This window comes from Scyliorhinus torazame, chromosome 24 (genome assembly GCF_047496885.1).
Source record: "Scyliorhinus torazame isolate Kashiwa2021f chromosome 24, sScyTor2.1, whole genome shotgun sequence".
NCBI lineage: Eukaryota > Metazoa > Chordata > Chondrichthyes > Carcharhiniformes > Scyliorhinidae > Scyliorhinus > Scyliorhinus torazame.
This window is the reverse complement of record NC_092730.1, coordinates 8649676-8675233: the sequence shown is the minus strand read 5'-3', so window position 1 is coordinate 8675233 and position 25558 is coordinate 8649676. Positions and strand designations below refer to the sequence as shown.

At 54.8% G+C, this 25558-nt stretch overlaps 1 protein-coding gene across 1 annotated transcript in view; it reads right to left on the bottom strand.

The window, feature by feature from the left end:
• map4k1 (mitogen-activated protein kinase kinase kinase kinase 1) overlaps window positions 1-25558 on the bottom strand; it is a 154675-nt gene that overhangs the window by 10310 nt on the left and 118807 nt on the right. The window contains exons 6-12 of the mRNA XM_072489657.1: window positions 24091-24138; window positions 22811-22853; window positions 21253-21325; window positions 19253-19384; window positions 8157-8219; window positions 7330-7411; window positions 3568-3678 (exon numbers count right to left, since the gene is read on the bottom strand). Of these exons, the coding sequence (XP_072345758.1) occupies window positions 3568-3678; window positions 7330-7411; window positions 8157-8219; window positions 19253-19384; window positions 21253-21325; window positions 22811-22853; window positions 24091-24138 (552 nt within the window). The remainder of the gene's footprint in view (window positions 1-3567; window positions 3679-7329; window positions 7412-8156; window positions 8220-19252; window positions 19385-21252; window positions 21326-22810; window positions 22854-24090; window positions 24139-25558) is intronic.

Genomic DNA, 25558 nt, shown 5'->3' with positions numbered 1-25558 from the left:
CCTCTGACAGTGCGGCACTCCCTCAGTACTGACCCTCTGACAGTGCGGCACTCCCTCAGTACTGACCCTCTAACAGTGCAGCACTCCCTCAGTACTGACCCTCCTACAGTGCAGCACTCCCTCAGTACTGACCCTCTGACAGTGCAGCACTCCCTCAGTACTGACCCTCTGACAGTGCGGCTCTCCCTCAGTACTGACCCTCTGACAGTGCGGCACTCCCTCAGTACTGACCCTCTGACAGTGCGGCACTCCCTCAGTACTGACCCTCTGACAGTGCGGCGCTCCCTCAGTACTGACCCTCTGACAGTGCAGCACTCCCTCAGTACTGACCCTCTGACAGTGCAGCACTCCCTCAGTACTGACCCTCTGACAGTGCGGCGCTCCCTCAGTACTGACCCTCTGACAGTGCAGCACTCCCTCAGTACTGACCCTCTGACAGTGCGGCACTCCCTCAGTACTGACCCTCTGACAGTGCGGCACTCCCTCAGTACTGACCCTCTGACAGTGCAGCACTCCCTCAGTACTGACCCTCTGACAGTGCGGCACTCCCTCAGTACTGATCCTCTGACAGTGCGGCGCTCCCTCAGTACTGACCCTCTGACAGTGCGGCTCCCTCAGTACTGACCATCTGACAGTGCGGCGTTCCCTCAGTACTGACCCTCTGACAGTGCAGCACTCCCTCAGTACTGACCCTCTGACAGTGCGGCACTCCCTCAGTACTGACCCTCTGACAGTGCGGCACTCCCTCAGTACTGACCCTCTGACAGTGCGGCACTCCCTCAGTACTGACCCTCTGACAGTGCGGCACTCCCTCAGTACTGACCCTCTGACAGTGCGGCACTCCCTCAGTACTGACCCTCTGACAGTGCGGCACTCCCTCAGTACTGACCCTCTGACAGTGCAGATCTCCCTCAGTACTGACCCTCTGACAGTGCAGCAGTCCCTCAGTACTTACCCTCTGACAGTGTGGCACTCCCTCAGTACTGACCCTCTGACAGTGCGGCACTCCCTCAGTACTGACCCTCTGACAGTGCGGCACTCCCTCAGTACTGACCCTCTGACAGTGCGGCACTCCCTCAGTACTGACCCTCTGACAGTGCAGCAGTCCCTCAGTACTGACCCTCTGACAGTGCGGCACTCCCTCAATACTGACCCTCTGACAGTGCAGCAGTCCCTCAGTACTGACCCTCTGACAGAGCGGCACTCTCTCAGTACTGACCCTCTGACAGTGCGGCACTCCCTCAGTACTGACCCTCTGACAGTGCGGCACTCCCTCAGTACTGACCCTCTGACAGTGCGGCACTCCCTCAGTACTGACCCTCTGACAGTGCGGCACTCCCTCAGTACTGACCCTCTGACAGTGCAGCACTCCCTCAGTACTGACCCTCTGACAGTGCGGCACTCCCTCAGTACTGACCCTCTGACAGTGCGGCACTCCCTCAGTACTGACCCTCGGACAGTGCGGCACTCCCTCAGTACTGACCCTCTGACAGTGCGGCACTCCCTCAGTACTAATCCACTGACAGTTCGGCACTCCCTCAGTACTGACCCTCTGACAGTGCGGCGCTCCCTCAGTACTGACCCTCTGACAGTGTGGCACTCCCTCAGTACTGACCCTCTGACAGTGCAGCACTCCCTCAGTACTGACCCTCTGACAGTGCGGCACTCCCTCAGTACTGACCCTCTGACAGTGCGGCTCCCTCAGTACTGACCCTCTGACAGTGCGGCGCTCCCTCAGTACTGACCCTCCGACAGTGCAGCACTCCCTCAGTACTGACCCTCTAACAGTGCAGCACTCCCTCAGTACTGACCCTCTGACAGTGCGGCACTCCCTCAGTACTGACTCTCTGACAGTGCGGCACTCCCTCAGTACTGACCCTCTAACAGTGCAGCACTCCCTCAGTACTGACCCTCCTACAGTGCAGCACTCCCTCAGTACTGACCCTCTGACAGTGCAGCACTCCCTCAGTACTGACCCTCTGACAGTGCGGCTCTCCCTCAGTACTGACCCTCTGACAGTGCGGCACTCCCTCAGTACTGACCCTCTGACAGTGCGGCACTCCCTCAGTACTGACCCTCTGACAGTGCGGCACTCCCTCAGTACTGACCCTCTGACAGTGCGGCGCTCCCTCAGTACTGACCCTCTGACTGCAGCACTCCCTCAGTACTGACCCTCTGACAGTGCAGCACTCCCTCAGTACTGACCCTCTGACAGTGCGGCACTCCCTCAGTACTGACCCTCTGACAGTGCAGCACTCCCTCAGTACTGACCCTCCGACAGTGCGGCACTCCCTCAGTACTGACCCTCTGACAGTGCAGCACTCCCTCAGTACTGACCCTCCGACAGTGCGGCACTCCCTCATTACTGACCCTCTGACAGTGCGGCGCTCCCTCAGTACTGACCCTCTGACAGTGTGGCACTCCCTCAGTACTGACCCTCTGACAGTGCAGCACTCCCTCAGTACTGACCCTCTGACAGTGCGGCACTCCCTCAGTACTGACCCTCTGACAGTGCGGCTCCCTCAGTACTGACCCTCTGACAGTGCGGCGCTCCCTCAGTACTGACCCTCCGACAGTGCAGCACTCCCTCAGTACTGACCCTCTAACAGTGCAGCACTCCCTCAGTACTGACCCTCTGACAGTGCGGCACTCCCTCAGTACTGACCCTCTGACAGTGCGGCACTCCCTCAGTACTGACCCTCTAACAGTGCAGCACTCCCTCAGTACTGACCCTCCTACAGTGCAGCACTCCCTCAGTACTGACCCTCTGACAGTGCAGCACTCCCTCAGTACTGACCCTCTGACAGTGCGGCTCTCCCTCAGTACTGACCCTCTGACAGTGCGGCACTCCCTCAGTACTGACCCTCTGACAGTGCGGCACTCCCTCAGTACTGACCCTCTGACAGTGCGGCGCTCCCTCAGTACTGACCCTCTGACAGTGCAGCACTCCTTCAGTACTGACCCTCTGACAGTGCAGCACTCCCTCAGTACTGACCCTCTGACAGTGCAGCACTCCCTCAGTACTGACCCTCTGACAGTGCGGCACTCCCTCAGTACTGACCCTCTGACTGCAGCACTCCCTCAGTACTGACCCTCTGACAGTGCAGCACTCCCTCAGTACTGACCCTCTGACAGTGCGGCACTCCCTCAGTACTGACCCTCTGACAGTGCAGCACTCCCTCAGTACTGACCCTCCGACAGTGCGGCACTCCCTCAGTACTGACCCTCTGACTGCAGCACTCCCTCAGTACTGACCCTCTGACAGTGCGGCGCTCCCTCAGTACTGACCCTCTGACAGTGCAGCACTCCCTCAGTACTGACCCTCTGACAGTGCGGCACTCCCTCAGTACTGACCCTCCGACAGTGCTATCAGTGAGGTGTAACTGGCAGGGTGAAGGGCCCAGTCTCTGGGGTGTGCCTCCGAGGTGAGGGAGTGGGCCCCCTGCCCCGATATTGCCGCAGTCCTGGTGCCAGACTGGATTACGCATGTTGTGGTTGCTCGCTTGTCGAGGGCCTCGGCCTGCCCTGCCCCTCCCACCCCCACCCCTCCCCCTCAGCCCCCCGTACCTCCAGATCGCTGTCTTCCGCCGGTGAGCAGCTGCTGGGCTCTGGATTGTTGACTTTGTCCAGAAGCTCGATTCCCTGGCTCCTGCTCAGCGGCTGGTTGGCGAAAGGGTGCTGAGGAGAGAGGAGGCGACTGTCAGCACAGGTTGGCGTCCCAGCGCAAAACACCGAGGTGGGTTCGAGCGGCAGCCGTCACCCCGATGCCCCGTGTGACTGACTGCACTGGTGTCGGGATATTCCACCGCGGTCGAGCGATTGTTGGAGGTGGGGGGGGGGGGCTCGAAGGACCCCATCGCCCACCCCCGTGTCCCCAGTCATCGCATCCACACACTGTCCCCACCTTCTGGAGAAGAGCTCGGGCACCCGAGGATAGAATCCCCCCGGCGCTGTCCGGGACCATTCAGCCCTTCCTCTCTCTGTGCTGGCTCTTTCCGAAATCTACCAGTCTGTCCCCCCCCCCGCTCTTTCCCCCACAGCTCTGCAGATTCCTCCTTCCCCGAATACTTCCCCAATTCCCCCTTTTGGAAGTTCCCGTTGAATCTGCTTCCGCCGCCCTTTCAGGCAGAACCTTCCGGATCATCGCTGTGTAAAAAAAAACACATCCTCCTCACCCCGCCCCCCACCCCGCCCGCTTCCCATTTCGGGTTGCGACGCGACGGGGCCAGCCCCGCTTAGGTTAACGTCCACGTGGAACCTCCGGCTTTCAGGCCCAGCCCTGGGATCCAGCCAGGTGTGGGAGACGATGACGATGACCCAGAGGCCCGAGTTGATACCCCGGCGTCCCCGGGGGCAATTCCAAATGCAATGAAAAGCAACAAGAAATATAGAGCTCGACCTCAGTGCCAGTGCCCATGAGAATGGCCGATTGTTGTAAGAACCCACCCTGGTTGACCAATGTCCCCCCTTTGCCACCAGAGAATTCACAGTGACGGTGGGCGGCCATTCGGCCCCATCGAGTCTGCACCGGCCCCTGGGAAGAGTAACCCTTTCGGGAAAGGGGGAAACCTGACATCCTGACCCCAACCTGGCCTACAAGTGACCCCAGCCTCCAAGACCCCAACGTGGGTAACTCTTAACCGTTCCTCTGGAATGGCCGAGCCGCTCGTTGCTACTTTCTTGCCGGGATGGGAGTGTTTTAGTTGTGTTGTGGGGTGCAAATATCACCTTCCTCCCTTACAGCTCACACCATTAATTAACCCCCTAATCTCCGCTAACCCAACCCCCCCCCCCCGCTGACGATTAATTTTCCGCAAAGGCGTCGACGGAACGGTTGGCACCTCCGGGCGAACCCTCGCAGTGACCCTCTCAGGGCGAACTTGATTTTCTCCAGACAGAGAAAGCTAGCCGTGTCCGATAGCCAGGTCTCCGACTTCGGGGGCTTTGAGTCCCTCCGTGCTAATAGTGTCCGTCTCCGGGCTACCAGGGATGCAAAGGCCAGAACGTCCGCCTCTTTCTCCAGGGTCTTCCAACACCCTGAAAATCGCCACCTCCGGACTCGGCGCCACCTTTGTTTTTAACACTGTGGACAAGAACTCTCCGCAAACCCCTGCCAGAATCCACTAAGCTTCGGACATGCCTAGAACATGTGGACATGGTTCGCTGGTCTTCCTGCACATTTTACACACCTGTCTTCCACCCCAAAGAATCTGCTCATCCGGGCCACTGTCATGTGATCCCGGTGAACGACCTTGAATTGTATCAGGCTGAGCCTGGCACATGCGGTCGCGTTGACTCTACTCAACGCATCATCCCATAGACCATCCTCTATCTCTCCTCCCAGCTCCTCCTCCCACCTGCGCTTCAGCTCCTCGGTCTGCGTCTCCTCCGACCCCATAAGCTCCTTGTAAATGTCCGAGACGCTCCCTTCTCCTACCCACCCTCTGGAAACTACCCTGTCCTGAATCCCCCTTAGCGGTAGGAGCGGGAAGGTTGACACCTGTTTACGTAGGCAGTCCCGCACCTGCAGATACCTGAATTTGTTCCCCCTCGCCAACCCAAACTTCTCCTCCAGCACCCTCGCACTCGGAAATCTCCCCTCTATAAACATATCCCCCATCCTCTCATTCCCCGCTCTCCGCCATATCCGGAACCCCCCATCCATACTCCCCGGGGCAAACCGGTGATTATCACAGATTGGGGCCCAGACCGATGCTCCCTCTGCTCCCACATGCCTCCTCCATTGCCCCCAGACCCTTGGGCCGCCACCACCACGGGGCGGGTGGAATACCGCGCCAGCGGGAATGGCAGAGGCGCAGTTACCAACGCCCCCAGACTGGTGCCCTTGCATGAAGCCGCCTCCATGCGCACCCATGCCAACGCCCCCCCCCTCCAGCCACTTCCTGATCACGGCTATATTCGCCGCCCAATAATAATTGCTAAAGTTCGGCAGCGCCAGCCCTCCCTCACCCCGACTCCGCTCCAACATTACCCTCCTCACTCGCGGGGACTCTCCCCGCCCCCCCCCCCCCTCCCCCGCCATACGAAGCCCGCTATAACTTTATTGACCCGCTTAAAAAAGGACCGCGGAATGAAGATGGGGGGGATGGCAATAAACCTTTAGCCAGCGAAGGGGAGCGAGGTGGGAGGAGGGCGGGCGGCCTGTTGGACCTGTTTGTCAGGGTTCAATGAGCTGAGCATTGCTGTTGGGTTGGTTCGGAGGGAGTGTTGTCCTTTGGTATGTGACCAACGTGTACATTTGGGTGGGGTCCGGCTCTTTGTGAATGGAGTCTGTCAAGTTGGATGGGTTTTGGCATCATGGTTTTTGTCCAACATCTGCTGTGGGTAAGAGGTGTTTGGATATCAAAATGGAAAATAGGCAATAAAAATATTTATTAAAAATGCTCAGCCGATGCAGTATAATGTGGATAAGTGTGAGGTTATCCACTTTGTTGCAAAAACAGGAAGGCAGATTATTATCTGAATGGCTATCGATTGAGTGAGGGGAGTGTGCAGCGGGACCTGGGTGTCCTCGTACACCAGTCGCTGAAGGTAAGCATGCAGCAGGCGGGAAAGAAGGCTAATGGTATGTTGGCCTCCATTGCGAGAGGTTTCGAGTACAGAAGCAGGGATGTGTTGCTGCAATTGGACAGGGCCTTGGTGAGGCCACACCTGGAATATTGTGAGCAGTTCTGGTCTCCTTCTCTGAGGAAGGATGTTCTTGCTCTCGAGGGAGTGCAGCGAAGGTTTACCAGACTGATTCCAGGGATGGCGGGACTGACGGACGAGGAGAGATTGACGAGGTTGGGATTGTTCCTGCTGGAGTTCAGAAGAATGAAGGGGGATCTCATCGAGACGTATAAAATTCGAACAGGACTGGACAGGGTAGATGCAGGGAAGATGTTCCCAATGTGGGTGTGTCCAGAACCAGGGGTCACAGCCTGAGGATTCTGGGTAAACCATTTCGGACAGAGATAAGGAGACATTTCTTCCCCCAGAGAGGGGTGGGCCTGTGGAATCCATTACCACAGGAAGTAGTTGATGCTGAAACATTGAATATATTCAGGAGGCGGCTGGATATCGCACTCGGGGAGAATGGGGTCAAAGGCTATGGGGAGAAAGCAGGATTGGGCTATTGAGTTGGATGATCAGCCATGATGGTGATGAATGGCGGAGCAGGCTCGAAGGGCCGAATGGCCTCCTCCTGCTCCTAGTTTCCATATTCGCCCACATTCCATTAATGAATAAGTTGTGTTGAATCAAACTCCTTGTTGATCGGAGGAGTGTCGGGTACGATCTATTATCCCTGTCCCTATTCCGAGCAGATACCTGGAGAAGTTTGTCCGCCGTGGGCCGCTTCTTGGGGTTCTTCCGCAAGCTCATCTTAATGAAGCTGTGGCAGTCCGCTGACCTGTGGAAAGACACGAGCAGGTGAGAGACTGGGGGGGGGGGGGGGGGGGCGGGTGGGGGGAAGCATCATTCACCAGGCCCTTCCCCTGCCGGGGAGGAAGATACGACAGCAGGGAAAGGGTTAACGATCCCAAGAGTGCGAGAGGTGCGGGGGCGGGGGCCAGCGAATCACGCGCACATGTTTTGGGTTTGTGAAAAATTGGGGGGGGGGGGTTCGCGGTCTTAGCCAGGATAGTGGAGGAGGAGGTGGACCCGGACCCTTTGGTGGGGCGATATTTGGGGTCTCAGAGAAGCCGGAGCTCACGGAGAGGAGGAAGGCCGATGTCGTGGCCTTCGCCTCCCTGATCGCACGGCGGCGAATTTTGCTGGAGTGGCGGTCGGCATCGCCGCCGGGGGGAGCGGCCTGGTTGGGCGACCTGTACGACTTCCTGCGGTTAGAGAAGATGAATTAAGAGGCTCAGCAGGGAGGTTTGAGAGAAGGTGGGGGATGTTTGTGACCGTGTTTGAGGAGCAGTTCGTCGCAGTGGTGGGGGTGGGTTATGGGGGTGGGGGTGAAAAAGGAAAAGAAACTGTACAGACTGTATAGTCGATTGTTGGGAAGTATGTTTCCCGGGTGTTTATTGGCTGTAACCTGTTTTGATACATGTTTGAAATAAAATACATTTTAAAAAGAAGGTTAAAACGCTACGATGTCACTCCCTGCCCCACCCCCACAGTGTGCGGGAACCAAGATGCGGGACACTTACCATTTCAACTTATCGCGGAGTTTGGGGGGTTGGAAGTTACTCTTTGACATTAACATCAAAGCCCTGGAAGAGGAGGAGAGTGAGAAAAAGCACGTTAAGCAACGCCGTCGAAATTCATCCCTTCACACGTCCCGAGAACTAATTCCGAAAAGGACTCATTCATTACGGCTTTGCAGGTAACCACGAGGGGTTGAACTGGATTGGGTCGGGTTGAAGAGAGTTGGATTGGAGGGAAGGGTGTCGTGTTGAGTTGGACTGAATTGGGTTGGGTAGCATTGGGTTGGAGTTACTTGTGTTGGGGTAGGGTAGTATTGGAGTGAATTGAGTCGGGTAGGGTTGGAGTGAATTGGGTTGGGTAGCATTGTATTGGAGTTAATTGTGTTGGGGTAGGGTAGTATTGGAGTAAATTGAGTCGGGTAGGGTTGGAGTGAATTGGGTTGGGTAGCATTGTAATGGAGTTAATTGTGTTGGGGTAGGGTAGTATTGGAGTGAATTGAGTCGGGTAGGGTTGGAGTGAATTGGGTTGGGTAGCATTGGGTTGGAGTTAATTGTGTTGGGGTAGGGTAGTATTGGAGTGAATTGAGTCGGGTAGGGTTGGAGTGAATTGGGTTGGGTAGCATTGGGTTGGAGTTAATTGTGTTGGGGTAGGGTAGTATTGGAGTGAATTGTGTTGGGTTGGAGTGAATTGGGTTGGGTAGCATTGGGTTGGAGTTAATTGTGTTGGGGTAGGGTAGTATTGGAGTGAATTGAGTCAGGTAGGGTTGGAGTGAATTGGGTTGTGTAGCATTGGGTTGGAGTTAATTGTGTTGGGGTAGGGTAGGATTGGAGTGAATTGTGTTGGGTTGGAGTGAATTGGATTGGGTAGCAATGGATTGGAGTTAATTGTGTTGGGGTAGCGTAGTATTGGAGTGAATTGAGTCGGGTAGGGTTGGAGTGAATTGAGTCAGGTAGGGTTGGAGTGAATTGGGTTGGGTAGCAATGGATTGGAGTGAATTGAGTTGTGTATGGTAGTATTGGAGTGAATTGAGTCGGGTAGGGTTGGAGTGAATTGGGTTGGAGTTAATTGTGTTGGGGTAGGGTAGGATTGGAGTGAATTGAGTTGTGTAGGGTAGCGATGGAGTGGATTGAGGTGTGTAGAGTTGGATTGGAGTGAATTTGTTGGATACGGTAGGATTGCAGTGAATTAGGCACGGTAGCGCAGTGCTTAGCGCTGCTGCCTCATGGCGCCGAGGACCCGGGTTCGATCCCGGCCCCGGGTCAATGTCCATGTGGAGTTTGCACATTCTCCCCGTGTCTGCGTGGGTCTCACCCCCACAACCCAAAGATGTGCAGGGTAGGTGGATTGGCCACGCTAAATTGCCCCTTAATTGGAAAAAAAAGAATTGGTATTGTTATGGGCCAGGGTTTAGAGAACCCCAAAGTGTATCATGGAGTTCCCCTGACCCACAGTGAGTTGTGTTGGGTAGGGTTACAGTGATTGGGTTGGGTAGGGTTTGAGTGAATTGGGTTGGGTGAGGTTGCAGTGAGTTGGGTTGGGTAGGGTTGGAGTGAATTGTGTTGGGTAGGGTTGGAGTGAATTGTATTGGGTAGGTTAGAGTGATTGGGTTGGGTAGGGTTTGAGTGAATTGGGTTGGGTGAGGTTGCAGTGAGTTGGGTTGGGTAGGGTTGGAGTGAATTGTGTTGGGTAGGGTTGGAGTGAATTGTATTGGGTAGGTTAGAGTGATTGGGTTGGGTAGGGTTAGAGTGATTGGGTTGGGTAGGGTTTGAGTGAATTGGGTTGGGTAGCGTTGGAGTGAACTTTGTTGGGTAGCGTTGGAGTGATTGGGTTGGGTAGAGTTGGAGTGAATTGGGTTGGGTAGGGTTGGAGTAAATTGGGTTGGGTAGGGTTTGAGTGAATTGTGTAGGGTTGGAGTGAATTGTGTTGGGTAGGGTTGGAGTGAGTTGGGTTGGGTAGGGTTGGAGTGAATTGTGTTGGGTAGGGTTGGAGTGAGTTGGGTTGGGTAGGGTTGGAGTGAATTGTGTTCGGTAGGGTTGGAGTGAATTGGGTTGGGTGGGGTTGGAGTGAGTTGGGTTGGGTAGGATTGGGGTGATTGGGTTGGCTAGGGTGAGAGTGATTGGGTTGGGTAGGGTTTGAGTGAATTGTGTAGGGTTGGAGTGAATTGTGTTGGGTAGGGTTGGAGTGAGTTGGGTTGGGTAGGGTTGGAGTGAATTGTGTTGGGTAGGGTTGGAGTGAGTTGGGTTGGGTAGGGTTGGAGTGAATTGTGTTCGGTAGGGTTGGAGTGAATTGGGTTGGGTGGGGTTGGAGTGAGTTGGGTTGGGTAGGATTGGGGTGATTGGGTTGGCTAGGGTGAGAGTGATTGGGTTGGGTACGGTTTGGGTGAATTGGGTTGGGTGGGTTTGAGTGAATTGGGTTGGGTAGGGTTGGAGTGATTTGGTTGGGGAGGGTTGGAGTGAATTGTGTTGGGTAGGTTAGAGTGATTGGGTTGGGTAGGGTTAGAGTGATTGGGATGGGTACGGTTTGAGTGAATTGGGTTGGGTGGGGTTTGAGTGAATTGTGTTGGGTAGGGTTTGAGTGAATTGGGTTGGGTAGGGTTAGAATGAGTTGGGTAGGGTTGGAGTGAATTATGTTGGGTAGGGTTAGTGTGATTGGGTTAGGTAGGGTTGGAGTGAATTGGGTTGGGTAGGGTTGGAGTGATTTGGTTGGGTAGCGTTGGAGTGAACTTTGTTGGGTAGCGTTGGAGTGATTGGGTTGGGTAGAGTTGGAGTGAATTGGGTTGGGTAGGGTTGGAGTGAATTGGGTTGGGTTGGGTTTGAGTGAATTGTGTAGGGTTGGAGTGAATTGTGTTGGGTAGGGTTGGAGTGAGTTGGGTTGGGTAGGGTTGGAGTGAATTGTGTTGGGTAGGGTTGGAGTGAGTTGGGTTGGGTAGGGTTGGAGTGAATTGTGTTGGGTAGGGTTGGAGTGAATTGGGTTGGGTGGGGTTGGAGTGAGTTGGGTTGGGTAGGGTTGGAGTGAGTTGGGTTGGGTAGGATTGGGGTGATTGGGTTGGCTAGGGTGAGAGTGATTGGGTTGGGTACGGTTTGGGTGAATTGGGTTGGGTGGGGTTTGAGTGAATTGGGTTGGGTAGGGTTGGAGTGATTTGGTTGGGTAGGGTTGGAGTGAATTGTGTTGGGTAGGTTAGAGTGATTGGGTTGGGTAGGGTTAGAGTGATTGGGATGGGTACGGTTTGAGTGAATTGGGTTGGGTGGGGTTTGAGTGAATTGGGTTGGGTAGGGTTTGAGTGAATTGTGTTGGGTAGGGTTTGAGTGAATTGGGTTGGGTAGGGTTAGAATGAGTTGGGTAGGGTTGGAGTGAATTATGTTGGGTAGGGTTAGTGTGATTGGGTTAGGTAGGGTTGGAGTGAATTGGGTTGGGTAGAGTTGGAGTGAATTGTGTTGGGTCGGGTTGGAGTGATTGGGTTGGGTAGAGTTGGAGTGATTGGGTTGGGAAGAGTTGGAGTGAATTGTGTTGGGTAGGGTTGGAGTGATTGGGTTGGGTAGAGTTGGAGTGAATTGGGTTGGGTAGGGTTGGAGTGAATTGGGTTGGGTAGGGCTGGAGTGAATTGGGTTGGGCAGGGTTGGAGTGAATTGGGTCGGGTAGGGTTAGAGTGATTTGGTTGGGTAGGTTTGGAGTGAATTGTGTTGGGTAGGGTTAGAGTGATTGGGTTGGGTAGGGTTGGAGTGAATTGTGTTGGGTAGGGTCAGGGTGATTGGGTTGGGTAGGGTTTGAGTGAATTGGGTTGGGTAGGGTTGGAGTGAATTGTGTTGGGTAGGGTTGGAGTGAGTTGTGTTGGGTAGGGTTAGAGAGATTGGGTTGGGTAGGGTTTGAGTGAATTGGGTTGGGTGAGGTTAGAGTGAGTTGGGTTGGGTAGGGTTGGAGTGAATTGTGTTGGGTAGGGTTGGAGTGAATTGTGTTGGGTAGGGTTTGAGTGAATTGGGTATGGTAGGGTTTGAGTGAATTGTGTTGGGTAGGGTTTGAGTGAATTGTGTTGGGTAGGGTTGGAGTGATTTGGTTGGGTAGAGTTGGAGTGAATTTTGTTGGGTAGCGTTGGAGTGATTGGGTTGGGTAGGGTTGGAGTGAGTTTTGTTGGGTGGGGCAGGAGTGAGTTGGGTTGGGTGGGGTTGGAGTGAGTTGGGTTGGGTAGGGTTGGAGTGGGTTGGTTAGGGTTGGAGTGAGTTGGGTTGGTAGGGTTGGAGTGAATTTTGTTCGGTAGGGTTGGAGTGAGTTGTGTTGGGTAGGGTTAGAGAGATTGGGTTGGGTAGGGTTTGAGTGAATTGGGTTGGGTGAGGTTAGAGTGAGTTGGGTTGGGTAGGGTTGGAGTGAATTGTGTTGGGTAGGGTTGGAGTGAATTGTGTTGGGTAGGGTTTGAGTGAATTGGGTATGGTAGGGTTTGAGTGAATTGTGTTGGGTAGGGTTTGAGTGAATTGTGTTGGGTAGGGTTGGAGTGATTTGGTTGGGTAGAGTTGGAGTGAATTTTGTTGGGTAGCGTTGGAGTGATTGGGTTGGGTAGGGTTGGAGTGAGTTTTGTTGGGTGGGGCAGGAGTGAGTTGGGTTGGGTGGGGTAGGAGTGAGTTGGGTTGGGTGGGGTTGGAGTGAATTGTGTTGGGTAGGTTAGAGTGATTGGGTTTGGTAGGGTTAGAGTGATTGGGTTGGGTCTGGTTTGAGTGAATTGGGTTGAGTGGGGTTTGAGTGAAATGGGTTGGTAGGGTTGGAGTGAATTGTGTTGGTAGGGTTGGAGTGAGTTGGGTTCGGTGGGGTTTGAGTGAGTTGGGTTGGGGAGGGTTGGAGTGAATTGGGTTGGGTGGGGTTGGGTAGGGTTTGAGTGAATTGTGTTGGGTAGGGGTGGAGTGATTGTGTTGGGTGGAGTTGGAGTGAGTTGGGTTGGGTAGGGTTGGAGTGAATTGTGTTGGGTAGGGTTTGAGTGAATTGGGTAGGGTTGGAGTGAATTGTGTTGGGTAGGTTTGGAGTGAATTGTGTTGGGTCGGGTTGGAGTGAATTGTGTTGGGTAGGGTTGGAGTGAATTGTGTTGGGTGGGGTTGGAGTGAGTTGGGTTGGGTGGGGTTGGAGTGAGTTTGGTTGGGTAGGGTTGGAGTGAATTGGGTTGGGTAAAGTTGAAGTGAATTGAGTTGGGTAGGGTTGGAGTGAATTGTGTTGGGTAGGGTTGGAGTGAGTTGGGTTGGAGTGAGTTGGGTTGGGTGGGGTTGGAGTGAGTTGGGTTGGGTAGGGTTGGAGTGAATTGTGTTGGGTAGGGTTGGAGTGAGTTGGGTTGGGTAGGGTTGGAGTGAATTGTGTTGGGTAGGGTTGGAGTGGGTTGGGTAGGGTTGGAGTGAGTTGGGTTGGGTAGGGTTGGAGTGAATTGTGTTCGGTAGGGTTGGAGTGAATTGGGTTGGGTGGGGTTGGAGTGAGTTGGGTTGGGTAGGATTGGGGTGATTGGGTTGGCTAGGGTGAGAGTGATTGGGTTGGGTACGGTTTGGGTGAATTGGGTTGGGTGGGGTTTGAGTGAATTGGGTTGGGTAGGGTTTGAGTGAATTGTGTTGGGTAGGGTTGGAGTGATTTGGTTGGGTAGGGTTGGAGTGAATTGTGTTGGGTAGGTTAGAGTGATTGGGTTGGGTAGGGTTAGAGTGATTGGGATGGGTACGGTTTGAGTGAATTGGGTTGGGTGGGGTTTGAGTGAATTGGGTTGGGTAGGGTTTGAGTGAATTGTGTTGGGTAGGGTTTGAGTGAGTTGGGTAGGGTTGGAGTGAATTATGTTGGGTAGGGTTAGTGTGATTGGGTTAGGTAGGGTTGGAGTGAATTGGGTTGGGTAGAGTTGGAGTGAATTGTGTTGGGTCGGGTTGGAGTGATTGGGTTGGGTAGAGTTGGAGTGATTGGGTTGGGAAGAGTTGGAGTGAATTGGGTTGGGTAGGGTTGGAGTGAAATGGTTTGGGTAGAGCTGGAGTGAATTGGGTTGGCTAGGGTTGGAGTGAATTGGGTTGGGTAGGGCTGGAGTGAATTGGGTCGGGTAGGGTTAGAGTGATTTGGTTGGGTAGGTTTGGAGTGAATTGTGTTGGGTAGGGTTAGAGTGATTGGGTTGGGTAGGGTTGGAGTGAATTGTGTTGGGTAGGGTCAGGGTGATTGCGTAGGGTTTGAGTGAATTGGGTTGGGTAGGGTTGGAGTGAATTGTGTTGGGTAGGGTTGGAGTGAGTTGTGTTGGGTAGGGTTAGAGAGATTGGGTTGGGTAGGGTTTGAGTGAATTGGGTTGGGTGAGGTTAGAGTGAGTTGGGTTGGGTAGGGTTGGAGTGAATTGTGTTGGGTAGGGTTGGAGTGAATTGTGTTGGGTAGGGTTTGAGTGAATTGGGTTGGGTAGGGTTTGAGTGAATTGTGTTGGGTAGGGATTGAGTGAATTGTGTTGGGTAGGGTTGGAGTGATTTGGTTGGGTAGAGTTGGAGTGAATTTTGGTGGGTAGCGTTGGAGTGATTGGGTTGGGTAGGGTTGGAGTGAGTTTTGTTGGGTGGGGCAGGAGTGAGTTGGGTTGGGTGGGGTTGGAGTGAGTTGGGTTGGGTAGGGTTGGAGTGGGTTGGTTAGGGTTGGAGTGAGTTGGGTTGGTAGGGTTGGAGTGAATTGTGTTCGGTAGGGTTGGAGTGAATTTGGTTGGGTGGGGTAGGAGTGAGTTGGGTTGGGTGGGGTTGGAGTGAATTGTGTTGGGTAGGTTAGAGTGATTGGGTTTGGTAGGGTTAGAGTGATTGGGTTGGGTCCGGTTTGGGTGAATTGGGTTGAGTGGGGTTTGAGTGAAATGGGTTGGTAGGGTTGGAGTGAATTGTGTTGGGTAGGGTTGGAGTGAGTTGGGTTCGGTGGGGTTTGAGTGAGTTGGGTTGGGGAGGGTTGAAGTGAATTGGGTTGGGTGGGGTTGGGTAGGGTTTGAGTGAATTGTGTTGGGTAGGGTTTGAGTGAATTGGGTAGGTTTGGAGTGAATTGTGTTGGGTAGGTTTGGAGTGAATTGTGTTGGGTCGGGTTGGAGTGAATTGTGTTGGGTAGGGTTTGAGTGAATTGGGTAGGTTTGGAGTGAATTGTGTTGGGTAGGTTTGGAGTGAATTGTGTTGGGTCGGGTTGGAGTGAATTGTGTTGGGTAGGTTTGGAGTGAATTGTGTTGGGTAGGGTTGGAGTGAATTGTGTTGGGTGGGGTTGGAGTGAGTTGGGTTGGGTAGGGTTGGAGTGAATTGGGTTGGGTAGGGTTGGAGTGAATTGGGTTGGTAGGGTTGGAGTGAATTGTGTTGGGTGGGGTTGGAGTGCGTTTGGTTGGGTAGGGTTGGAGTGAATTGGGTTGGGTAGAGTTGGAGTGGGTTTGGTAGGTTTGGAGTGAGTTGGGTTGGGTAGGGTTGGAGTGAATTGTGTTCGGTCGGGTTTGAGTGAATTGGGTTGGGTGGGATTGGAGTGAATTGTGTTGGGTAGGGTTTGAGTATTTTGTGTTGGGTATGGTTGGAGTGATTTGGTTGGGTAGGGTTGGAGTGAATTGTGTTGTATAGGTTAGAGTGATTGGGTTGGGTAGAGTTAGAGTGATTGGGTTGGGTACGGTTTGAGTGGATTGGGTTGGGTGGGGTTTGAGTGAATTGGGTTGGGTAGGGTTGGAATGAATTGTGTTGGGTAGGGTTGGAGTGAGTTGGGTTGGGTGGGGTTGGAGTGAGTTGTGTTGGGTAGGGTTGGAGTGAATTGTGTTGGGTAGGGTTTGAGTGAATTGGGTTGGGTAGGGTTGGAGTGAATTGTGTTGGGTAGGTTTGGAGTGAATTGTGTTGGGTGGGGTTGGAGTGAATTGTGTTCGGTAGGGTTGGAGTCAGTTGTGTTGGGTAGGTTTGGAGTGAATTGTGTTGGGTGGGGTTGGAGTGAATTGTGTTGGTGGGGTTGGAGTGAATTGTGTTGGGTCGGGTTGGAGTGCGTTTGGTTGGGTAGGGTTGGAGTGAATTGGGTTGGGTAGAGTTGGAGTGAATTGTGTTGGGTAGGATTGGAGGGAATTGTGTTGGGTAGGGTTGGAGTGAGTTGTGTTGGGTAGGGTTAGAGTGAATTGGGTTGGGTGAGGTTGGAGTGAGTTGGGTTGGGTAGGGTTGGAGTGTATTGTGTTGGGTAGGGTTGGAGTGAATTGTGTTGGGTAGGTTAGAGTGATTGGGTTGGGTAGGTTTGGAGTGAATTGTGTTGGGTAGGGTTAGAGTGATTGGGTTGGGTGGGGTTGGAGTGAGTTGTGTTGGGTGGGGTTGGAGTGAGTTGGGTTGGGTGGGGTTGGAGTGAGTTGGGTTGGGTGGGGTTGGGGTGAGTTGGGTTGGGTAGGGTTGGGGTGAGTTGGGTTGGGTAGGGTTGGAGTGAGTTTGGTTGGGTGGGGTTGGAGTGAGTTGGGTTGGGTGGGGTTGGGGTGAGTTGGGTTGGGTAGGGTTGGAGTGAGTTGGGTTGGGTAGGGTTGGAGTGTGTTGTGTTGGGTAGGGTTGGAGTGAGTTGTGTTGGGTAGGGTTGGAGTGAGTTGTGTTGGGTGGGGTTGGAGTGAGTTGGGTTGGGTGGGGGTGGAGTGAGTTGGGTTGGGTAGGTTTGGAGTGAGTTGTGTTGGGTGGGGTTGGAGTGAGTTGGGTTGGAGTGAGTTGGGTTGGGTAGGTTTGGAGTGAGTTGTGTTGGGTGGGGTTCGAGTGAGTTGGGTTGGGTGAGGTTGGAGTGAGTTGGGTTGGGTAGGGTTGGAGTGAGTTGTGTTGGGTGGGGTTGGGGTGAGTTGTGTTGGGTGGGTTTGGAGTGAGTTGAGTTGGGTGGGGTTGGAGTGAGTTGGGTTGGGTGGGGTTGGAGTGAGTTGGGTTGTGTGGGTTTGGAGTGAATTGTGTTGGGTAGGGTTGGAGTGAGTTTTGTTGGGTGGGGTTGGAGTGAGTTGTGTTGGGTGGGGTTGGAGTGAGTTGGGTTGTGTGGGGTTGGAGTGAGTTGTGTTGGGTGGGGTTGGAATGAGTTGGGTTGGGTAGGGTTGGAGTGATTTGGGTTGGGTACGGTTGGAGTGATTTGGGTTGGGTACGGTTGGAGTGATTTGGGTTGGATGGGGTTGGAGTGAGTTGTGTTGGGTGGGGTTGGAGTGAGTTGGGTTGGGTGGGGTTGGAGTGAGTTGGGTTGTGTGGGGTTGGAGTGAGTTGTGTTGGGTGGGGTTGGAGTGAGTTGGGTTGGGTGGGGTTGGAGTGATTTGGTTTGGGTGGGGTTGGAGTGAGTTGTGTTGGGTGGGGTTGGAGTGAGTTGTGTTGGGTGGGGTTGGAGTGAGTTGTGTTGGGTAAGGTTGGAGTGGGTTGGGTTGGGTAGGGTTGGAGTGAGTTGGGTTGGAGAGAGTTGGGTTGGGTGGGGTTGAAGTGAGTTGGGTTGGGTGGGGTTGGAGTGAGTTGGGTTGGGTAGGGTTGGAGTGATTTGTGTTGGGTAGGGTTGGAATGAGTTGTGTTGGGTGGGGTTGGAGTGAGTTGGGTTGGGTAGGGTTGGAGTGATTTGTGTTGGGTGGGGTTGGAGTGAGTTGGGTTGGGTAGGGTTGGAGTGAGTTGTGTTGGGTGGGGTTGGAGTGAGTTGGGTTGGGTAGGGTTGGAGTGAGTTGTGTTGGGTAGGGTTGGAGTGAGTTGTGTTGGGTGGGGTTGGAGTGAGTTGGGTTGGGTAGGGTTGGAGTGATTTGTGTTGGGTGGGGTTGGAGTGAGTTGGGTTGGGTAGGGTTGGAGTGAGTTGGGTTGGGTAGAGTTGGAGTGAGTTGGGATGGGTGGGGTTGGAGTGAGTTGGGTTGGGTAGGGTTGGAGTGAGTTGTGTTGGGTGGGGTTGGAGTGAGTTGGGTTGGGTAGGGTTGGAGTGAGTTGTGTTGGGTAGGGTTGGAGTGAGTTGTGTTGGGTGGGGTTGGAGTGAGTTGGGTTGGGTAGGGTTGGAGTGATTTGTGTTGGGTGGGGTTGGAGTGAGTTGGGTTGGGTAGGGTTGGAGTGAGTTGGGTTGGGTAGGGTTGGAGTGAGTTGGGTTGGGTAGGGTTGGAGTGAGTTGGGATGGGTGGGGTTGGAGTGAGTTGGGTTGGGTCAGGTTGGAGTGAGTTGTGTTGGGTAGGGTTGGAGTGAGTTGTGTTGGGTGGGGTTGGAGTGAGTTGGGTTGGGTAGGGTTGGAGTGAGTTGGGTTGGGTAGGGTTGGAGTGAGTTGGGATGGGTGGGGTTGGAGTGAGTTGGGTTGGGTCAGGTTGGAGTGAGTTGTGTTGGGTAGGGTTGGAGTGAGTTGTGTTGGGTGGGGTTGGAGTGAGTTGGGTTGGGTAGGGTTGGAGTGAGTTGGGTTGGGTAGGGTTGGAGTGAGTTGGGTTGGGTAGGGTTGGAGTGAGTTGGGATGGGTGGGGTTGGAGTGAGTTGGGTTGGGTCAGGTTGGAGTGAGTTGTGTTGGGTAGGGTTGGAGTGAGTTGTGTTGGGTGGGGTTGGAGTGAGTTGGGTTGGGTAGGGTTGGAGTGATTTGTGTTGGGTGGGGTTGGAGTGAGTTGGGTTGGGTGGGGTTGGAGTGAGTTGTGTTGGGTTGGGTTGGAGTGAGTTGGGTTGGGTAGGGTTGGAGTGAGTTGTGTTGGGTAGGGTTGGAGTGAGTTGTGTTGGGTGGGGTTGGAGTGAGTTGGGTTGGGTACGGTTGGAGTGAGTTGTGTTGGGTGGGGTTGGAGTGAGTTGTGTTGGGTGGGGTTGGAGGGAGTTGGGTTGGGTGGGTTTGGAGTGAGTTGGGTCGGTTGGGGTTGGAGTGAGTTGGGTTGGGTGGGGTTGGAGTGAGTTGTGTTGGGTGGGGTTGGAGTGAGTTGGGTTGGGTAGGGTTGGAGTGAGTTGTGTTGGGTGGGGTTGGAGTGAGTTGGGTTGGGTAGGGTTGGAGTGAGTTGTGTTGGGTGGGGTTGGAGTGAGTTGGGTTGGGTAGGGTTGGAGTGATTTGTGTTGGGTGGGGTTGGAGTGTGTTGGGTTGGGTAGGGTGGGCACTGCCACAAGGTTGTAAAGAGCGGGACAGAGGTGAGGTGCGAAGTGCGTGACTCCGAGTTTAGGATTTTGTGGAACTCTCAATGGTGTGGCCTGATTGTCACCTCACGTCTCGGCATCTTCCTCACCTCATTGGGTGTAGGTCGAACATAGGGGGCTGTAGCTCTGCCAGCTCAATGGCAGTGATGCCAACTGCCCAGATGTCACACTGCTGGTTGTAACCTCCCTTCTTCTCAACTGCAGCCACCTCTGGAGCCATCCTGAGTGGAAAAACAGAGAGATCAACGCGCGACAGGGGCTTCAGCGAGACAATTCAAATCCGCACTGGGGGGAAGAGAGTCGGCGTAGGGTAACCCATTGCAGACCCTCACCCATATTGGTCACGACACTCCGACGGTGCGGCACTCCCTCAGCACTGACTCTCTGACAGTCCGGCACTCCCTCAGTACTGACCCCCTGACAGTGCGGCACTCCCTCAGTACTGACCCTCTGACAGTGCAGCACTCCCTCAGTACTGACCCTCTGACAGTGCGGCACTCCCTCAGTACTGACCCTCTGACAGTGAAGCTCTCCCTCAGTACTGACCCTCTGACGGTGCGGCGCACCCTCAGTACTGATCCTCTGACAGTGCAGCACTCCCTCAGTACTGACCCTCTGACAGTGCGGCACTCCCTCAGTACTGACCCTCTGACAGTGCAGCATTCCCTCAGTACTGACCCTCTGACAGTGAAGCTCTCCCTCAGTACTGACCCTCTGACAGTGCTGCGCTCCCTCAGTACTGACCCTCTGACAGTGCGGCGCTCCCTCAGTACTGACCCTCTGACAGTGCGGTACTCCCTCAGTACTGACCCTCTGACAGTGCAGCACTCCCTCAGTACTGACCCTCTGACAGTGCGGCACTCCCTCAGTACTGACCCTCTGACAGTGCGGCACTCCCTCAGTACTACCCTCTGACAGGCAGCAGTCCCTCAGTACTGACCCTCTGACAGTGCGGCACTCCCTCAGCACTGACCCTCTGACAGTGCGGCACTCCCTCAGTACTGACCCTCTGACAGTGCGGCACTCCCTCAGCACTGACCCTTTGACAGTGCGGCACTCCCTCAGTACTGACCCTCTGACAGTGCGGCGCTCCCTCAGTACTGACCCTCTGACAGTGCAGCACTCCCTCAGTACTGACCCTCTGACAGTGCGGCACTCCCTCAGTACTGACCCTCTGACAGTGTAGCGCTCCCTCAGTACTGACCCTCTGACAGTGCGACGCTCCCTCAGTACTGACCCTCTGACAGTGCGGCGCTCCCTCAGTACTGGCCCTCTGACAGTGCAGCACTCCCTCAGTACTGACCCTCTGACAGTGCGACGCTCCCTCAGTACTGACCCTCTGACCGTGCGACGCTCCCTCAGTACTGACCCTCTGACAGTGCGACGCTCCCTCAGTACTGACCCTCTGACAGTGCGGCACTCCCTCAGTACTGACCCTCTGACAGTGCAGCACTCCCTCTGTGCTGACCCTCTGACAGTGCGGTGCTCCCTCAGTACTGACCCTCTGACAGTGCGGCACTCCCTTAGTACTGACCCTCTGAGAGTGCAGCGCTCCCTCAGTACTGACCCTCTGACAGTGCGGCACTCCCTCAGTACTGACCCTCTGACAGTGCGGCGCTCCCTCAGGACTGACCCTCTGACAGTGCGGCACTCCCTCAGTACTGACCCTCTGACAGTGCGGCACTCCCTCAGTACTGACCCTCTGACAGTGTGGCACTCCCTCAGTACTGACCCTCTGACAGTGCGGCACTCCCTCAGTACTGACCCTCTGACAGTGCGGCACTCCCTCAGTACTGACCCTCTGACAGTGCGGCACTCCCTCAGTACTGACCCTCTGACAGTGCGGCGCTCCCTCAGTACTGACCCTCTGACAGTGCGGCACTCCCTCAGTACTGACCCTCTGACAGTGCGGCACTCCCTCAGTACTGACCCTCTGACAGTGCGGCACTCCCTCAGTACTGACCCTCTGACAGTGCGGCGCTCCCTCAGTACTGACCCTCTGACAGTGCGGCACTCCCTCAGTACTGACCCTCCGAGAGCACAGCTAAGGGCTGCGGTGGTGAATATTGCGGTGGAGATGATTATTTACCAGTATGGTGTTCCGATGAATGATTTTCTCTTGCCCACCGAGGCAGTTAGCTCTGCCGACACTCCGAAATCAGCTGGGAATGAAGACAGACACACAGAGTCACGATTGTAAAACCGCTGTTTTCTGAACCACACCCCTCGTCGCCACATTCCGGGCAGCACGGTAGCATTGTGGTTCGCACAATTGCTTCACAGCTCCAGGGACCCGGGTTCGATTCCGGCTCGGGTCACTGTCTGTGCGGAGTCTGCACATCCTCCCCGTGTGTGCGTGGGTTTCCTCCGGGTGCTCCGGTTTCCTCCCACAGTCCAAAGATGTGCAGGTTAGGTGGTTTGGCCGCGATAAATTGCCCTTAGTGCCCAAAATTGCCCTTAGTGTTGGGTGGAGGGGTTGACCTTGGGTAGGGTGCTCTTTCCAAGAGCCGGTGCAGACTCGATGGGCCGAATGGCCTCCTTCTGCCCTGTAAATTCTATGATAACTATGAACCAATCCAAAATCCTGCGCCCCGCGTCTCATTCACCCCCCACCCCTGCAGCAGAAAGACCGTGTCCCGTGACGCAGACACTTTAAAATTCTCACCCGTGGCTCTCAAACCACAGCGCGCCCAATCCCCTTCTCCTTGACCTGAACGCCCCCAACTGGCTTCATTCAAATGCTTGTGACCGAGATACGCAAAATGGCCAACTAGGGTCGCGACACGGTGGAGCCTCCGTCTCCTCCTCCTGCCCCAGAGCCTATTGCAATCTCTCACCGCCCCCCCCCCCCCCCCCCCCCCCCCAATTGTCAGTGTAGCCTTCCCCCCCTTCCTCCCTCCGGGAACAAAAGAGTAACATCTGAGTAACCGATACTAAGGCAGACACCCCGGGGCCAGAGGAGACCGGAACAAAGCAGGCCAACGGCCACCTAGGACACGCCCAGCCATCAGGGCGCCCACCCCTCTATTGGACGAAATCGATAGGAACGATCGAGAAACGGCCCAATTGATTGGGGGCAAGTTCAAGGCCCGCCCAAAAGCGCGCGGAGCCCCTTTTGGGTGTAAGAAGGGTTCCCCAAGAGAGAATCGCTCTCTTGCGGCCCAGGCTCTCACCGAGGAGAGACCCGTCCACCAGCTGCACCAGAACAAGGAAGTCCAAGGTCAACGCTCGCGACCAGACAGACGACCTTAGCTGTTAACCTTCACCACTTCGACCCCAGCAGCCTCAGAACCGAACAACGGCCATTGTTCCTCTGACTGAGTGGGCGACCGAAGCTAAGTATAGGCTTTAGCAGTAGTGAGAGTTTTGTCGGCAGTATCTGTGCATGATTATATTTAACTGTGTGGGTAAATAAATAAGCATTTGACTTTGAACTAACTAACTGGTGTATCGAGTCTTTGATCAGTATTCGGTTTGAACCTTGTGGCGGTTTCGAAAGATACCTGCCGACTCTAGAGCAGACGTAATTAGAATTAAGGAAGGCGACCTTATTGGCCGCCATCTTCAGAGCCAAATAAAGAGAAACACAATTAGCAACAGCGTACCAGCGGGGAGCGTTCCACGACACAACACAACAGCAGCCTCACCTAGTTTGACTTCCCCTCGGTCTGTCAGCAGGATGTTCGCACCCTGCGGAGAGAGGGAGCAGAACTCAATGTTAAACACCGCCATTTTCAGTCGGATATAGGATTCCATCACCCTCCCTGCCCTCATCGCCCGTTTCCTGCACCCCTTCCTGTCTCACAGATCCGGGCTCCTCCTGCAGTATGTGGGAAACCACCTGTACCTCGCTAAAGGCACTAATCTGGGCATTATTATTATTGTATCCATTCAAGTCAGGATTATGGGCGTCGCTGGTTAGGGCCAGCATTTATTGCCCATTCCTGGTTGCCCTTCAGAAGGTGGTGGGTGAGCCGCCTTCTTGAATCGCTGCAGTCCCTGAGGGTAGGAACACCCGCTGTGCTGTTAGGGAGGGAGTTCAGGGTGTTGCCCCTGCGACAGTGAAGGAACGGCCGATATATTTCCCAGTCGGGGTGGTGAGTGACTCGGAGGGGAGCCTCCAGGTGGTGGGGTTCCCAGGTATCTGCTGCTCTTGTCCCTCTAGGTGGTGGAGGACGTGAGTTTGGAAGGTGCTGTCTGAGGAACCTTGGTGAGTTGCTGCAGTGCATCTTGTAGATGGTACACACGGCTGTCACTGTGCGTCGGTGGGGGAGGGAGTGAATGTTTGTGGAAGGGGAGCCAATCAAGCGGGGCTGCTTTGTCCTGGATGGTGTCGAGCTTCTCGAGGGTTGTTGGGAGCCGCACTCATCCAGGCGAGTGGGGCGTATTCCCTACAGGGGGCCAGCACGGCACTGGAGCGACCCACGCCCCTCCAGCTGCTTACCCCGGCGTGAACTGGTCGCCGCGGGATCCCCGCGTGCGCAGCGGCTCCCTTCTCCGCGCTGGCCCCGACGCAGCATGGCGCAGGGCTACAGGGGCCGGCGCGGAACAGGAGCGGCCCCCCCCGAGAGGCCTGCCCGCCGATCGGTGGGCCCCAAACGCGGGACAGGCCACATCGGAGGCCCCCCCCCCGGGGTCGATCCACCCCCCCACAGGAAGCCCCCCCCCATCCCCCCCCCCCCCCCCCCCCCGACCCTTCCACGCCGAGGTCTCCGCCGGTTGGGAGCAGGTGTGTACGGCGAGGACGAGACTGGGGTTTTTTGCGACGGCCACTCGGCCCATCCTGGCGTTCTGCGAATAATCGCGTCCCGGCGTCAGGGCGGCGTGGCAGTTTCACGTCGGTCACGGGGTTTCTCCGGCCCGGCCCCGGGCTCAGAGAGTCCTGCCCAGAGCTCTTGTACACGAGTGTCAGAGTCTCCGCAATTACCTTGATATCTCGATGCATTTTCCCACTGCCATGGAGATACTCCAGTCCCTACAGAACACAGATTTAACTCATCAAATAGAACAACATAACAGCATAAACAGTTACAGTAAACCTCCTCTACACTGTCCCCATCAAACACTCCCAGGACAGGTACAGCACGGGGGTTAGATACAGAGTAAAGCTCCCTCGACACTGTCCCCATCAAACACTCCCAGGACAGGTACAGCACGGGGTTAGATACAGAGTAAAGCTCCCTCTACACTGTCCCATCAAACACTCCCAGGACAGGTACAGCACGGGGTTAGATACAGAGTAAAGCTCCCTCTACACTGTCCCCATCAAACACTCCCAGGACAGGTACAGCACGGGGTTAGATACAGAGTAAAGCTCCCTCTACACTGTCCCATCAAACACTCCCAGGACAGGTACAGCACTGGGTTAGATACAGAGTAAAGCTCCCTCTACACTGTCCCCATCAAACACTCCCAGGACAGGTACAGCACGGGGTTAGACACAGAGTAACGCTCCCTCTACACTGTCCCCATCAAACACTCCCAGGACAGGTACAGCACGGGGTTAGATACACAGTAAACCTCCTCTACACTGTCCCCATCAAACACTCCCAGGACAGGTACAGCACGGGGTTAGATACAGAGTAAAGCTCCCTCTACACTGTCCCCATCAAACACTCCCAGGACAGGTACAGCACGGGGTTAGATACACAGTAAACCTCCTCTACACTGTCCCCATCAAACACTCCCAGGACAGGTACAGCACGGAGTTAGATACAGAGTAAAGCTCCCTCTACACTGTCCCCATCAAACACTCCCAGGACAGGTACAGCACGGGGTTAGATACAGAGTGAAGCTCCCTCTACACTGTCCCCATCAAACACTCCCAGGACAGGTACTGCACGGGGTTAGATACAGAGTAAAGCTCCCTCCACACTGTCCCCATCAAACACTCCCAGGGCAGGTACAGCACGGGGTTAGATACAGAGTAAAGCTCCCTCCACACTGTCCCCATCAAACACTCCCAGGACAGGTACAGCACGGGGTTAGATACAGAGAAAAGCTCCCTCTACACTGTCCACATCAAACACTCCCAGGACAGGTACAGCACGGGGTTAGATACAGAGTAAAGCTCCCTCGACACTGTCCCCATCAAACACTCCCAGGACAGGTACAGCACGGGGTTAGATACAGAGTAAAGCTCCCTCTCCACTGTCCCCATCAAACACTCCCAGGACAGGTACAGCACGGGGTTAGGTACAGAGTAAAGCTCCCTCTACACTGTCCCCATCAAACACTCCCAGGGCAGGTACAGCACGGGGTTAGATACAGAGTAAAGCTCCCTCCACACTGTCCCCATCAAACACACCCAGGACAGGAACAGCACGGGGTTAGATACAGAGTAAAGCTCCCTCTACACTGTCCCCATCAAACACTCCCAGGACAGGTACAGCACG